The sequence below is a fragment of the Crinia signifera genome, chromosome 1 (assembly GCF_055691185.1).
Source record: "Crinia signifera chromosome 1, ASM5569118v1, whole genome shotgun sequence".
Classification (NCBI taxonomy): domain Eukaryota; kingdom Metazoa; phylum Chordata; class Amphibia; order Anura; family Myobatrachidae; genus Crinia; species Crinia signifera.
The window spans coordinates 329,347,604-329,364,985 of NC_139217.1; the positions used below are offsets into that span (position 1 = coordinate 329,347,604).

The 17,382-nt window shown below is 42.4% G+C and overlaps 1 protein-coding gene across 3 annotated transcripts in view; it reads right to left on the bottom strand.

The window, feature by feature from the left end:
• Window positions 1-5,164: 5,164 nt before the first annotated feature.
• TOX4 (TOX high mobility group box family member 4) overlaps window positions 5,165-17,382 on the bottom strand; it is a 43,666-nt gene continuing 31,448 nt past the window's right edge. For all 3 annotated transcript variants that reach the window (XM_083144861.1, XM_083144853.1, XM_083144843.1), the window contains 3 exons: window positions 8,003-8,704; window positions 7,022-7,188; window positions 5,165-6,866 (listed from right to left, as the gene is read on the bottom strand). In XM_083144861.1, coding sequence (XP_083000987.1) covers window positions 6,806-6,866; window positions 7,022-7,188; window positions 8,003-8,704 — 930 coding nt within the window. In that variant the 3' untranslated portion in view covers window positions 5,165-6,805. The remainder of the gene's footprint in view (window positions 6,867-7,021; window positions 7,189-8,002; window positions 8,705-17,382) is intronic.

A 17,382-nucleotide genomic window follows, 5' to 3' on the forward strand; every position in this document is an offset into this window, starting at 1 on the left:
TGCCTAGGGCACTGGCCCACGCGGGTTCAATCTGCTCTGCCCTATGGGGTTCACTCCCCATGGGTCTCACATCAGCGCAAGTAATACATAAGCCCCCCTTGGCCATCTGCTCAGGGACAAATTTCTGTGTGCAAACATTGCACGCGCTCAGTGCACTAAGGGCTCCCTCCCCCAAAACCACAGCCTGATGCTCAGACATGATGCAAGTGAAAATATATATATATACAGTGCAAACAATGTTTACAAAAAAGAGATACCAGTAGGCGCCTCTTGCACACAAGTATACAATTTATTTAGTAAACATATCATACAACCATTATTTGCATTAATCAAATTAATAAACACAGGATATAAAAATACAAATATAAATAAAAAATAAAAATAAAAATAAATATAAAAAAAGGTTAGAAAAGCAAGTACAGAAATATATATATAAAAACGGTAATCTTAAAAAGCATGTGCAATATTAGCAATTGATTGGAGTGCAGTATATAGTTACCAAGTCCTGGTCATTTAGTTTCCTTTCATATGCGCATATGAAGCCAGGTAACTGTGTCCCGATTGGGGGGTAAGTTATCCAACACTCCGGGAAGATAAAGGAAGGCTGTAGACTGACCCAGCTGGGTATTTGTAATCCACAACGTTGCTTTTCCAAAAGCTTTAAAATAGCAGCAAAAGGAATAATGTGGCACTTTAGTCGACACTGGTGTCGATGAAGGCGGCAGCTCCAGATCTTATGTAGCGGTGAATACTCTGCAGTAGATCTTGGTGAGGAAAATAGACCGTGCCGAGTGCCCTGCGTACTGTGTCAGATGTTGACAGAGCGGCTGTGCCGGCCAGACAGCCAAACACGCGCCGCTGGACACTGACGCGGGCAGGGGCTATTTGCAAGTACCGGTCTCCTGCGCTCCACTGTAAACACGGCAGCTGAGTGCTGCAGAGAGTTCAAATGGCTGCTGTCGTCTTCAGCCAAACGCCGCTGCTGCGCCTATGGATGATGACCAGGGACCGAGGTGGGGTAGATGTAATAAGATTCAGTAATTGAAGTTTACCTCCAGGTCCACTGGTTCGAGAGGCGGCAGCGGGGCTCCTATTCAAGGTTGTATGATATGTTTACTAAATAAATTGTATACTTGTGTGCAAGAGGCGCCTACTGGTATCTCTTTTTTGTAAACTCCTGTCTTTTGGGGGCGGCAACCCCCTCCTAGAGGGCAGCCATTTGCACACAGCACACACACACTAACCCATAGCGCTCAGAATCTTTTGCTGTTTTGCAAACAATGTACCAGCGTTTATACAGAGTCAATGCACCCAATCACTTAGCTGTCTGTTGGTTTCAGATGCGGGGAAACGATGCCCAGGAAATCCAAGTCACTCTGCCAGGATCAGTAAGCCAGCTCAGCCCCGCTGCAAGCGTTCTGAAAGGCGCCAAAGTCAGAGTGAGGGAAGAGACCAAAAGCCCCTGCTGCTGCGGGGTCCGTGACTTTTGGCGCCAACCACCCCCAGTCAGCCGCTCCCTAGATAGGATTTCCTAGTTCCAGTGTCTCCCCCTCGACTGGGGACCACTTGGAACATGCCTGTCACAACGCTGCTGTCCTCTCATATAGGAGCTCAGTGTGTAAGCTCTGCATAAAATGGCCGCCGCCATCACGGAGCGCCTGTCCCCCATGATCCCCACCTAAACGTGGAGCCGGTTTCAGGGTACTCCGGAGCGCAGGCAGCCTCTTAATAGAGGCTGTAAGCGCTGCACAGGGAGGCCAGACAGCGTCTCCCCTGTGCACAGTGAGCTGACAGGACGCGATTCTGTCAGCTCCTGCTGCGCTAGCAGTGTGAGGATTCACTATGAGAATCCTCACACTGTGCCTACCTAGCTAGGGTGAAAGTTAATAAAACAATAAAAATTCCCTAACTACTCTAATTCTTCGGCTGCTCCTGCAGCCCTTTTGAATAGCACCCACTCCAGTGGGCACCTAACACGAACTGAAGAGTCCGGGATGCAGTAGGGGAGGAGCCTACCCTCTAAAGCTTTAGGATAGGTGCCTGGCTCCTTCGGACCCTCCTACATCCCAGTGTTGAGCTGTGTCACCAGGACCATTGAAAGAGAAATGTATCACTTCTATTCAAGGTATCATCTACCCGGGACGGCAGGGATAGACGCTTTCTCTCTGAAGTGGGTCTTCGACCTGGGATACGTGTTTCCACCTTTCCTGGACTCTAAAGAAGATCATGGAGGAACAAGCCACAGTTTTAGCAATTTTCCCCTTCTGTCCGAGAAGGGGGTGGTTTCCCACAGCATTAAGGATGTCAACACAGAAACCCTGGAAATTGAGCAGTCAATTCTGATTAGAAAAGGAGTCTCTGACCAAGTGCCACAGTTTCTGTTGAAAGCGAGATAAAAGGTTTCTTCTAATATCTACTACAGAATTTGGCATTGTTTTCTCTCCGGACACTAAAAGGTTCAAGGTTCCTTGTGTTTTGCCATATGCACAGGAAGGCTTTGAGAAGGGTCTGGTAGCCTCAACTCTTACGTTCAAATCTCGGCATTGAGCATTCTATTAGATAAGTTGCCTGAATATAATCTGATTAGAAGATTTTGCCAGGTGCTTAAAAGAGAACGACCAATAATTAAATCACTGTTAGCTCAATGGGATTTAAATTTGATTCTGAATGCGTTTATGGTTCAACCATTTGAATGAGGTACCATTGAAATTTGTCACTTGGAAAAGTGGTTTTATTGACTGTCATAACCTCAGCTAAGAGGGTTGATGAGTTATAGGCAGAGGAACCCTACTTTTTTCCTGATAAAGCAATACTTAGAACCAATCCGAGTCTCCTACCAAAAGTGGTTTCCAAGTTCCACCTAAACCAAGAAGTAGGGTTACCTGGTTTCTTCACTGATACAAAAGATGAGAATGAAGAGAAATTGCACATGCTAGATGTTCTTCAGGCAATTTCCATTTTTCTAGAAAGAGTAAAGAAATTACATAAGACTAAACAATTATTTACTCTACATTCCGGTGCGAAGAAGGGTGAGGCTCCTTCTAAACTTATTATCTCATGGTGGATAAAATAATCAAATTACTTTAGTCTACGAGAAGAGTGGTCTGGAGGTCTGAGTAGCTAAAGGCACATTCCACCAGGGCCATTCCTACCTCGAGGACAAGGAAGGTATAAGTATCTGTGAGGGATATCTGTGCTGCAGCAACATGGTCTTCTATCCATACCTTTACCAGTTATTATAATATTGATGTTTCTGCCACCCACTTTGGGAAAGTTGTACTTGAACAGGTAGTGTTATAATAAAGTACTGGGCAAGCATTGGAGCACTTCATTTGTTGCTCTGATCGGGTGCCCATTATAGGTGACGCACGCAAATGCACTGTTAAGTTTAGCAAATTGGTTAAACCAGTTTAATGTCCTGGTTACTGCATCTAAAGAAGACTTCTTGCAAGTTATTTTTTCTCAACTTTCTCAGAGGCAGCAAGAAGTAATGTATCTGCCGCAGCTCAAAATGGGTGCTTACCTCCACCTCAGCTATTGTGTATTTTCCATACTCCGTGGTATGGGTTGTTGTTTTTTAAAGACTGTGGGCCAGATTCTCTAAGCTTCAAAAGTGATCAAATGGAGAGTGATAAACAGCCAGCCAATCAGCTCCTGTCTGACATTTTTCAAACAGTCTGTGACATGGCAGGTAGGAGCTGATTGGCTAGCTGTTTATCACTCTCCATTTTATCACTTTTGAAGCTTAGAGAATCTAGCCCAGACTTCCTTAAATAAAAACTTAAGCATAAGAATCAAGACTTCAAGCTATATTTTATCAGAAAAATGTTCTTCTTTCCAACAATGGCACTTTGCCCCCCTCGTGCAGAAGACAGTGTATTAGTCATTTTATACCACTATGGTAGGCTGGTACTGTGGTTCTCTATGGCCTAGCTTCATGATGAAGGATCAACCCTGAGATTTTCCTATTCTTTCTTAACTATGACACACTGGACTACCAAGACTGTAATGATAGTCCAAAGACCTGTTCCACTAAGAGTGGATCTGGACTATATAACTAACTGTGAGCGGCTTCAAATAAATTGCATAGCTTTAATACTCGATACTATCTCCCTGAACTTAAAGCAAAGAGCAACTAATAATTTCTTGATGAGTGTTCAGAGACTTCTTCCGTCTTTAGATTGGGAAGCTTCCCATTCCTCTGTAAAGGCCCATATAGACTATAAAATTATCTTTCCAATCTGGCTGGTTGCGATAAAAATCTGGACATTTCTGAGAGCAAATAACAATTCAGTTTGCTCACAAAAACATGGAAAACAGACAAAAGTGGTAATTCAGATAAATTGGTTAAATCTATTTATGCAGGTTTTTCTCCACCTTTTGGCAGCAAATGGTTGATTGTAATTTGTTCCCAGAAATTTCCAGATTTTCTTTCCAACCAGCCAGATTGGAAAGATAGTGTATATAGGCATTTAGAAAGGCTCTTGAAACTATGGACCCATAAAATTCATATGATGGCCTGAAACAAGGAACAACGCCTTCAGTCCAACTGTGGGAGTCTTATGGGGCTTACATGCATAGCGATGTCAGACGATTTTCTGAGCGATATTACTTCATTTAACTCCATCACTCTGTGTGTAGGGTGATAGCGATGCGCAGCCCTGCACAACGCTATCGCCCCAGCAATCAATATCCAGCATGCTGGATATAACTTTATCACCGGGTAGGGCTAGTGTGGGGTAGGGCTCAGTACACAGCGCTGGCACATCGCTGTGTGCTAAGTGATCTTGCTCAGTGTTCTGAGCAACCTAGCATCACTCAGAATAATTACTGCTTGTAGGCCCCGTAAGTCTTAACAGTTATCTGAAACTGGGTCATAAGGAGAGATGCAGATCTGTCTTTTTATTAGACGAAAAAAAAAAAAAAAGAGAGTACCACCAGCATAAAAAAAAAGTTGTTATGAGCAGTACTATGCACCTGAGACGTTTTGTGATTTGCTGATTTTAGGAAACTTAAGTTTAAAATTGTTGATATCCAAACACTGTTAAAGTATAACAAAGCATTTAGTCTTAAATTCTTACTGAAAACATGCACGTTTAGATCATTTTTTCAAAAAGAAATATCGGCATGACCAAAGTATCAATTTTACCACCTAGAAATAACAATCATTCAAAATAATTTATTGTTACCCAATATTTCACAGCTCTTGATGTCCTTAAAATACCCCATGTTAAATATGTCATAAAACAAACAAGAGTGTAAAATCTCTACAAGGCAAGTGATTTCTCTTCAGATAAGTATCCGTAACATTTGTCAAACTATTTATACAATAGGTGACATTGATCATTATAACAGTCAGATAGAATGCCAGACCTGAATTCTGACACTTTAAAGTTGTTTTTCAAGAGCCTGTTAAATGAGTTCATAGAATTCACATTTTCTCTTGTATGTTTCAAATCAGATTGGATTTAATAGTTGAAGAAGTTGGGAGAAAATACTCTTGCTAAAGTGGAAGGGGAAAAAAATACTGCTATTCAAAACAATATAGAGCACATTCTCCCCTTGCAGAATGGCCATCTGATAAAAGCATTGAACAGGCTGAACACAGTATTTCTAATAAATACGAGCTTGGCTTTAATAGTGTGCCCAGAATTATTATTCAAACTCTGCCTAACCCATGCTGGGAACATTCATTACCAATCTGTCCCCAAGTAATAGACAAAATACATTGTTACTTTGGAAAAAATAAAAAGGTGGAAAATACATCACAAATGTATTCCAGATATATACAACAATGGACATATACTGCCTTGTAGAGATATATTGGTGCATGGACAAAATGTAGCTCTTGTTCTGAGACTTTCCGACCCAGTCCTTCACTTCCGTTATTATCTAACTTGCCTATTGAAACAATGGACTGGATGCATTTCCGTCAAGTAAATAGCTGAATGAGCCCTTGTATAGGAAGAGGTGGACTGACTAATTTGTACTGTCCCTGTAAGATCACAGAACCAGCCTTCTTTTAAACATGAATATTGCCATTAAAACAAAGGCCAATGGTAAAATAAAAATAATTTTGATCTGAAAAAGTCAATAATTTGCACAGGCATCTCGAGCTCAACATAAAACTGCCCGTTTACCATATTAAATAACGTTTACTAGGCCTCTTGTGAATTAGGCATATAAAAGGCTAACTAAGACACAAACAATTTTGCCATACCTTCAAATACCCTAATATAAATCACAGACAAGACATTTTAAATCGTAAACATACATAATCAGTGTATCTGCAATGTTAACTACTTCGCTAGCCATTTAGTTGTTGGTGAGAATGCATTCTTAGAAAGTTCAGACATGAACAAGTCAGCCCCAAGCAAACAATAAACAAGACTAAGATTGTGTCCTTCACCCTTGGTTGTTTCACTGATAAATGTAGGTTAGAAAATAAGCAAAGAAACAAAAAATGATGTTCGTAAATAATTTGCTTTTCCAGTAGGCCAATAAAGCCTTTTTCTTGGTCTGTACAACTACACAAACTCCATACAACAATCCACTGCAAGATAGGGTCAGAGAGGAAAATAGAATTTGGTTCCAAAACGCAGATACAAGGCTGTTCGCTTTTGCTTCGTAATGCATCGATGACCAGGAGAGAAGTGGTTAAAGCTTGCCCCATCCTATGAAGTCCTTGCTCACATAATATTTACAAAGTAGTCAATAAAAATCTGTCTCTGGCTATTGGCATTTTCCTTGTGAGTTATCAGCCTCTCAGTTTTCCACAAAACACCCCTACTGGGGAGAACAAGGGTTATTTCACAGATGCAAGTGTCCCCTGATTTCGTGCAGCAACCCAAGCCAGGAAGGTATCTCTGAAATAGAAAATATTTCTGGTTAGAATGCAAAAACAAGAACATTAAAAAGCCTAGTTAATTGTTTTCTTCATTAGTAGGCACAATATAAATTGAAACCTCTTAATCTATTATAAAGAAACTAGCATATGTAAGGCACAGTGCAACGTACTCACCTGCAGTGTTTCACTACACACTCATTGCTGCAATACTCATTGTCCCAATCCTTGCTCTCTATTGGGGGATTCTCACATCCAGAACGTACACATTGAGGCTGGGGAGAAGGGCTGCGAGCAGGAGAACCACTCACCAGTTCCACATCCATCTGTGTTGGAGGTGACACCTAGAGAGCATAATCAGTAAAACAAAAAAAGTAATATTCTGGAATGGGTGATGGCAATCAAAAATAACCATTCAAACAGCAGAAATGGGTTTGGAAGAAGGTAGATTTGTGGCAGTTGTTGCAGACTTAATAATGCAGACATTTAAACACCTTGTTATGACGTGTGAATATGACGGAGCTCTGTTTGAGACAATGCACCACCCACCATACACTGCCCCTATATACACTGCACCACCCCCATCCTCTTTCATTTTCTGCACACCCAATCATACACTTCCCCCTATAAAACACGCTGAACCCCCCCCCCATACCCCTCAATATAGTGCCCCCCTATATACAGGGCAACCCTCTCCACCATATACCATTCTGCTACCCCAGGACTAAGCAACAACTAGCAGCATTAACCAGGAAACTGATGCAGGAACCACCAGACGGTCTGCAGAGGGGAGAAGGTGAATCTGGCCAGCAGGAAAGAGAGAGACCCTGTGAAATGTAAGCATTGCTGCCATTTGTATAACATGCAAGATGTCATCAGTGGATGAAATATGTAAATGCTTTCAGCATAAATCAGAAAATTAATTCAAATGAGAATTTTTAATTAGGTTCCACTGCCCTTAAACAATTGTTTAAAGATCTATTCTATATTGTTCCTTGTCAATAGATTATCAGAATATAGCACAAATCGATTTGGAAGCTATAACATACTTCTAAGAAGCCATATTGTAACTTCAAGCAATGAAGATACTTAATCAAATACAGGAAATAGCCAGTTATGCACAATTTCTATTTGATTAGAAAGGTATTTAAAACTTACCTCTTGCACTACTTCTGTCAATAGTTCCAGGTGTTCAGGAGAGGAAGGTGCTTCTGGCGAGGTGGGTACACTGATGATTGGAATGGTTTGTGCTTGGACTTGAACAGTCTGAGGTTGGGGCTGAAGAGGAGGGGGTATAATCTTTATCTGTAATGGGGGAGGCTGATGCAAACTGAGTCGCACTTTCTGCATTGACTGTAAAGGTGGAGGGGACTGTAGGATGGTGATTGAAGGTTGCTGGGCAGGAGCCATCTGCTGTAGCCGAGGGGGTTGCTGCATCTGCTGTAATGGAGGAGGCTGTAGGCGCGGTGGAAGTTGCATTGCTGCCTGTAACACTGATCGTGTAATTCGTGCCTGTGGACTAGGCTGCAATTGGTGAAGGGGTAAACCTCTGGACGTCACCACAGTGGCTGGGATTACGGTCACCATACCACCTTGTGACATTGCAATGGATGTAGGGATCTGCCCAGCTTGTAGCATCTGCTTGGAAATTATTATTTTAGCAATGCTTGGCTGAGGAGCAATTGTTTGAGGCTGTTGGGTGGGAGCAGGAGTTTGCATTGGCGCCTGAGTAATAGTTGGCGCAGGAGGTGATGTAACACATTGTTGAATGCTGGGGGCTGTCACTAAAGTGGGTGAATGAATTGGAGATTCCGACAGTACAGCAGCAGGAGGGTCCAAATCCAATGTCTCAACAACAACCTGTTTAGAATATGCAATACACAGATCTTTAGTAATGTACAAATAACCACACAATATCTAAATACATTTATAAATGACTTCCCATGCTCCTAGTATCTCCATATAGTGACCATAGGTTATTTAAATCAGCTATCTTTATCATGGAGAGACTTTTTCACTTCTCTAAATGAAATTTTAACTTATGTTAATGTCTTTTTCCTGAATTCATTGGACACTGAAAAAGAGCAGGCTCAGGTAGTAGTTTTGTAATCTGACAACTCTGAACATCTAACAACATTTTAAGACCAAAAGACTCTGAAAACAGACATAAAAGCTATTGCCCAGTCCCAAAAGGTGAAGGGGATGACCTTGGTGCAGAATGTCAGCCACCAGAGAAACAATGGTCATGTCCTTGAGACAGTGCAATGGACTAACTAGTTGGGTGATGGTCTGATTTGCTTTTAAACAGACTGTTTTCTATTGAGGCATCTAGAACACAACCATCAACCTGAGTAATAATCCCTACAATGAGATAATTATATCTTCTGGCATGCATAGCCTACTTCTGCCTGGTCATACAGAAGCCCTCTTTTACTAGGTTAGATTTCTGGGGCTAAATTTAATAGGGTCTACGTTGCCAAATGTGTGAATTCAGTGGTAAACTTTTGTCAACTCAATCAATGTAATAGGAGGCGGGAACATGCAAACTCCCTTGTTTCCTGCAATCCTAAAACTCACAATGGCAAAACTACCATCCAGATGTTTTGCCATTGTACACTTATCTGAACCCCCCCCCCCCCCCCCCAAATTGAAGAAAATAAAAAGTCACACACCCCAAAATCTTTGTCTGGAGCAACGGTTCTAACCATTCAAGTTAAATCACTTACGTATTTAAGAGTCAGCCTTGCTAAAGATATTGACATATTGGAATGTAACTATAATGGATTAAAGTCAAGAATTTTGCAAGATTAATGAGTCTAGACAAGGAATAATGGTGTCAATGCCTAATTTTTCCCAGCATATAATTTCCATAATTATAATTATAACCATGCCCATAACATTAATATAGTCAGGGATAAATAATCATTTTATCTCATAGGCCAGGAAATATTGCATATCAAGTTACACATTCCAGCATACATGTCATGTTTAGTCTCTAAATGTGTAGAATTATATTGGCTGTCAGATGACAGTTATTAGAATTTCATATCATATTGCACTCACATGTTATAACAAATTATAAGTTCACACTAGATTAAGGTACAGTAACAAAGGGGCGTGTCTATAGGCTATTGATAGAGTGTGATGAATGGTCCCGGGGAAAGACAAAGGGATTCACCTGAGCCAGTCACAGGATACCGTAAACAAATGTGAATGAATGGATTCTCCCCTCCCCCGAGAGTTCTCTTGGAAAGCAAGGGAAAATCAAATGGTTCAGTGTGTGTTTGTAGCAGCAGACGGAAGGAGCTATGGGACTGAATTCGCCAGGACATGTTTGAGGGATAAGTATCAAATGTTTATTTACTGTGTATCAGGCATGGCTCGGAATATTGATAAGGGATAGAGCTTATTCATGAGAGTATGGTTCAGGTATGGAGTGTTAAAGGTCTGAGAAGGTCAAATGATTGGAAGGTATGTGAAACGTGACTGTAAGAGATAAAGAAAGGATTGGAATCTGATATATATATGGGTATGTGTAGCTGTTATGATTTGTGAGCAAGGATATGCTTAAATTGGTAGAGATAGCTGTGTACGTTTACATGTGGATAAAGTGTAGGCCTATCGGCTGTGTGCCATGTGCTCAGCCATGTGCTATCATCATGGATTGTATTGTGTTTCACAATAGCTACATATAGCAGCGGTTGGTAGATTATGGATAAACATATAGATTGGTATTTGAAAGGATAAGCTGTAGTGATTAAACTGATTTGAACATGGTGGATGCTATTACTATGTAAGCAGAATGAGGCCTGGAATCAATTGTAGACATGTGCTCAGGCCCCGGCCTGCAATGTGTCCTTTGTGTAGGTAAACGGTTAACATTGGTGTTTGGACTGGCCCTTTTGTGTCCTAGTGTGGTTGCAAAGGAGTTCTGTAGTATATTGTATGGACTCTTTGTTTGCAAGTGAGTGTGTTTGCTAAAAGGGAAGCATGTATTTGAAAGCATGTGTAAGGCTATGCGTGAGCATGAATGGACGCTTTGTATTGAAGAGTGGGAATGCTTTGTGTAATATCCAGTAAGAATATCTAGATAAACTGGCGGAATAAACCAACCTATATGTAACAGGTGTTGTTAGCATGATGCTCGGATTGTGTGTGTGTAATGGCATGTGATGTGATTATGGTATGATTAGTCCTTAGATTGTATAGTGCCATTTAAGTGGTCTGTACAGAAGTACATTGTAGCTTAATGATATTCAGATAGTGTATGCTGCAGGGATAGTGTGTTTGATGAATGTGCACGTTATATTCAGGATTGTGAGTATCGCATGATGCTGGTTAGAGGTAATTTGGAGTAAATGTTGTGGGCAGAATATATGAATGTACAGGCAGTTTATGTGTGATTGCCAGGCAGCTGTTTAAGCCTGTAGATTGTTTAGGTTCTTTTGTGTGCCATGTGGAGGAATCTAAGATGGCGGAATGCCATGCGGCAGACCAACATGTGTTCTGGCTAAGATGGCCGACAATTAGTTATTCCAAAATGGCGGCTGCCTCATTGCCACGCCCCCCCCCAGCTCTGTATTCACATTCATATATATACATCACTGAGGTTAGCTTTATTTAACCCCTTCCCGACATTTGACGTACATTTACGTCATGGTCGGGAAGCACTTCCCGACACATGGCGTAAATGTACGTCATGGATTTAAACTGTCACCTCGTCTATAGACGCGGTGACAGTTTCAACATGTCTGCTGTCCCTGACAGCAGACATGTCCGTGCATGCCCAGGGGGGGCTGCGATGCCGTCCCCCCGTCGGCGATCGCTGTGATTGGCTGTTCAGTGTGAACAGCCATTCACAGCGTTTTCCTGTGTCACCGGCGAATAACGTTCGCCGGTGACACGGGATCAGAGGTGATTGGTGCTGTAAAGTACAGCACCAATCACCGCGGGGTGTAAGGGTGACACTGGTGTCACCCCACCTCACCCCGCCCGCCCCCAAAGGCCGTGATTGGTCCGTCGGACCGACGGACCAATCACAGCCAAGGAGGGGGATTTAAACTAACGGTGACTGCACTGCAGACGCCATTCCGGTCTGGAATAGCGTGCAGTGCGGTCACCGTGCCCACCTGCCGCCATATACTGACCAGAACCTTGCTCCATACTTACCTGATCGCTGCTTCATCACTGCTTGATCACTGCTTGATCTGTGCTTGTAGTGTGCTGGATGCTTCCTGGATCCTGTTGCTACTTGTGCCTTCCTGTGCTGTGAAATTGTGCTGCTGCAGTGTAATAGCTAGATAGAGAGATAGATAGAGAGAGATAGAGAGAGATAGAGAGAGATAGAGAGAGATAGAGAGAGATAGAGAGAGAGATAGTGTCAGAGAGTGCTATATTTTGTGCTGCTGCAGTGTGATATAGTTATAGAGAGAGAGATAGAGAGATAGAGAGAGATAGAGAGAGAGAGATAGATAGAGAGGCCTAGTGACAGAGTGCTATATTTTGTGCTGCTGCAGTGTGATAGTTATAGAGAGATAGAGAGAGATAGAGAGAGAGAGATAGAGAGAGATAGTGACAGATTGTGCTATATATTTTTTATATAACTGACTGCTGCCCCCTCCTTTTGTGCTGATCAGTATAAATTAACTGATCAGCAACTTTTTGGGGGCGCAGGTTTTTTTTTATATATAGATATACCTGTCAGTGCTGCTGCTGCAGTGTCATAGAGTGATAGATAGTGAGAGATAGAGAGATAGAGAGAGATAGTGACAGAGAGTGATAGAGAGTGCTAAATTTTGTGTCTGCTGCCCCCGCCTTTTGTGCTGATCACTATATCTGAGGTGATCAGCAACTTTTTTGGGGGTACAGAGGTTTTTTTTTTTTTATATATATACCTGTCAGTTGCACTGTCAGTTGCACCAAAGGTTGTGCACCTGCTGCACCTCACTGGTAATCAGTGTCGCATCACTGATCACCTTTTTTTTTTGTGTGTGTGCTGTGGGGTCTTTTTTTAATTTTTTTTTTACACACACTGTGATTTTGTGGGTGTCCTGTGGCCGCTGTGCGCTGATCAGTGACGTACATCACTGATCATCTTTTTCGGCACAGGGTTGATCTATTTTTTTTGATCAAATTCCTGTTGCCTTTGAGCGCTGTTCAGTGACAGACGTTACTGACCAACATCTGTGCTCAATTTTTGGCGCAGGACCTTTTTTTTTTTTTTTTTTTTTAACCCCTTCAATTTTTTATTTTTAACCCCTTCATTTTTTTTTTTTTTATTGGTATAAAGTATTTTTTTTTTTTCTGCACTACATACACACTACACACTACATACCCCCCGGGTTGAAATAAAGTTTGTACCCCCCCCTACACTATACACGTGTTGAAACATTTCACTACCAGTAACACAAAAATAAAAATGGCATCCCAAATGTCCTCCCAAATGTCCTCCCAGTCATCCAGGAGAATGTATTCAGTGGAGGAGGCATATGCCATGCTTGCCTCTGACTCAGACACAGCCAGTGATGCAAGCGGGGAATTTGAAGGATTCGTCTTAAGCTCCTCTTCCTCCTCTGGTGATGAGGGACCCCCTCAAAGACGCCCCCGTAGAGCAGCTGAGACCCCCCCCCAACAATTGATCTCGTATGGACCCCACCACCAGACAATTTTGAGCCCCAGGTTCCTGAGTTTTTGGCCATGCCAGGAATCCAATTTGATTCCACAGGTCTCAGAGAAATTGACTTTTTCAAATTATTTTTTTCTGATGATTTTATAAATTTAATGGTGGACCAAACTAATTTATATGCCCAGCAGTTTATTGCTCAAAACCCCACGTCATCATTTGCTAGGTGGACCCCTGTAGATGCAGTAGAGATGATGACGTTTTGGGGTCTGGTGTTTCATATGGGCATAGTAAAAAAGCCAGAAATTAGGCAATATTGGAGTACAGATGTTCTGTACAGTACTCCATTTTACCGTATGGCCATGACCCGGACTCGATTTGAGACAATTCTTAAATTTATACATTACACCGATAATGCACAGTGCCCACCCAGAGATGATCCCACCTTTGACCGGCTATTCAAAGTCAGGCCGGTCATTGATCATTTCAGTGCCAAATTTGAAGAGGTGTACATCCCTGAAAAATTTATTTGTATCGACGAGTCCCTTATACATTTTAAAGGAAGGGTTAAATTCCGCCAGTACCTTCCCAGTAAGAGGGCAAGGTATGGCATAAAAATGTATAAACTGTGTGAAAGCACCTCAGGGTACACCCACAGGTTTAGGGTTTATGAAGGGAAGGATTCAAGAATTGAACCGCCAGAATGCCCCCCCTCCCTCGTAGGTGTTAGTGGGAAAATTGTCTGGGATTTAGTGCACCCCTTCCTGGATAAAGGTTATCACCTCTATGTGGATAACTTTTACACTAGCATCCCCCTGTTTAAGGCCCTTGGTTCAAGAGGTACAGCAGCTTGCGGTACTGTGCGCAAGAACCAAAGAGGCCTCCCAAAAACGCACATTGCCCAAGTAATGAGAAGAGGTGAAAGCAGGGGAATATGCAACGAAAATATGTTGTTGGTCAAATATAAGGACAAGAGGGATGTCCTTATACTGACAACAATTCACGGAGACAGTACCACCTCCGTCCCTGTACGAGGTACCAGTACCCACACCTCCAAACCTAATTGTATCCTGGATTACAATAGGTACATGGGCGGAGTGGATCTTTCAGATCAGGTACTGAAGCCGTACAGTGCCCTGCGGAAAACAAAAATCTGGTACAAGAAGGTGGCCGTGTATATCATCCAGATGGCACTGTATAACGCTTACGTGCTATTCCGTTCTACCGGCCAGAGGGGGACATTTATGCACTTTCAAGAGGAAGTCATAAAGGGCCTATTATTTGGGAACCAGCAGGCAGAGGGCCCCAGTACTTCTAGTACTGGCCCCCGTATTGTACCAGGGCAGCATTTTCCTGATGAAATCCCCTCCACTGGAAAAAAGGGCAGGACACAAAAAAGGTGCAAAGTTTGCTATAAAAAGGGAATAAGAAAGCAAACTATTTTCCAGTGTGACACTTGCCCCGACAAACCCGGCCTATGTATAAAGGAGTGTTTTAAAATATACCACACATCTATGGAATATTAGGTTCATAATTTCACCGTGCCTTGGGGGTCTTGCTAATGCCACATAGCACCCACCATTCATTCCACCAGAATCTGAGCCGCAAAATCCAAAAATCACTCCTTCCCTTCTGAGTCCTGCCATGCACCCAACTGGTATTTTTTGGTCACATGTGAGGCATTGCCGTACTTGGGAGATATTGGGGCACAGATTTTGGGGTGCTTTTTCTCCTTCATTCCTTGTGAAAATGAAAAATTTTGAGCCAGAACTGCATTTTTGTGTAAAAAAATGTAATTTTTCATGTTCACTGCCCAGTTTTATCAAAATTGGTGAAACCCCTTGGGGTTTGAAATGTACACTATACCCCTAGATGAATTCCCTGAGGGGTGTAGTTTGCAAAATGGGGTCACTTGTGGGGGGGTTCCACTGTATTGGTGCTTTGGGGGTCTTGCTAATGCGACATAGCACCCACCATCATTCCACCAGAATTTGTGCTGCAAACTCCAAATATCACTCCTTCCCTTCTGAGTCCTGCCACTTTTTGGTCACACATGAGGCATTGCCGTACTCGGGAGAAATTGGGGCACAGATTTTGGGGTGCTTTGTCTCCTTCATTCCTTCTGAAAATGAAAAATTTTGAGCCAGAACTGCATTTTTGTGTAAAAAAATGTAATTTTTCATTTTCACTGCCCACTTGTATCAAAATTGGTGAAACCCCTGGGGGTTTGAAATGTACACTATACCCCTAGATGAATTCCCTGAGGGGTGTACTTCGCAAAATGGGGTGACTTGTGGGGGGGTTCCACTGTATTGGTGCAACATAGCACCCACCATTCATTCCACCAAAATCTGTGCTGCAAAATCCAAAAATCACTCCTTCCCTTCTGAGTCCTGCCATGCACCCAACTGGTATTTTTTGTTCACATGTGAGGCATTGCCGTACTCTGGAGAAATTGGGGCACAGATTTTGGGGTGCTTTTTCTCCTTCATACCTTCTGAAAATGAAAAATTTTGAGCCAGAACTGCATTTTTGTGTAAAAAAATGTAATTTTTCATGTTCACTGCCCACTTGTATCAAAATTGGTGAAACCCCTGGGGGTTTGAAATGTACACTATACCCCTAGATGAATTCCCTGAGGGGTGTAGTTTGCAAAATGGGGTCACTTGTGGGGGGGTTCCACTGTATTGGTGCTTTGGGGGTCTTGCTAATGCGACATAGCACCCACCAAAATTCCACCAGAATCTGAGCTGCAAAATCCAAAAATCACTCCTTCCCTTCTGAGTCCTGCCATGCACCCAACTGGTATTTTTTGGTCACATGTGAGGCATTGCCGTACTCGGGAGAAATTGGGGCACAGATTTTGGGGTGCTTTTTCTCCTTCATACCTTCTGAAAATGAAAAATTTTGAGCCAGAACTGCATTTTTGTGTAAAAAAATGTAATTTTTCATGTTCACTGCCCACTTGTATCAAAATTGGTGAAACCCCTGGGGGTTTGAAATGTACACTATACCCCTAGATGAATTCCCTGAGGGGTGTAGTTTGCAAAATGGGGTCACTTGTGGGGGGGTTCCACTGTCTTGGTGCTTGGGGGGTCTTGCAAATGCGACATAGCACCCACCAAAATTCCACCAGAATCTGAGCTGCAAAATCCAAAAATCACTCCTTCCCTTCTGAGTCCTGCCATGCACCCAACTGGTATTTTTTGGTCACATGTGAGGCATTGCCGTACTCGGGAGAAATTGGGGCACAGATTTTGGGGTGCTTTTTCTCCTTCATACCTTCTGAAAATGAAAAATTTTGAGCCAGAACTGCATTTTTGTGTAAAAAAATGTAATTTTTCATGTTCACTGCCCACTTGTATCAAAATTGGTGAAACCCCTGGGGGTTTGAAATGTACACTATACCCCTAGATGAATTCCCTGAGGGGTGTACTTTGCAAAATGGGGTGACTTGTGGGGGGGTTCCACTGTATTGGTGCAACATAGCACCCACCATTCATTCCACCAAAATCTGTGCTGCAAAATCCAAAAATCACTCCTTCCCTTCTGAGTCCTGCCATGCACCCAACTGGTATTTTTTGTTCACATGTGAGGCATTGCCGTACTCGGGAGAAATTGGGGCACAGATTTTGGGGTGCTTTTTCTCCTTCATACCTTCTGAAAATTAAAAATTTTGAGCCAGAACTGCATTTTTGTGTAAAAAATGTAATTTTTCATTTTCACTGCCCAGTTGTACCACAATTGGTGAAACCCCTGGGGGTTTGAAATGTACACTATACCCCTAGATGAATTCCCTGAGGGGTGTAGTTTGCAAAATGGGGTAACTTGTGGGGGGGTTCCTAAATTTTAGCATCTTATGGTGCCTAGAAACCTACATGGTGCCTAAAAAATAATCTCATAAAAAGGAGGCTCC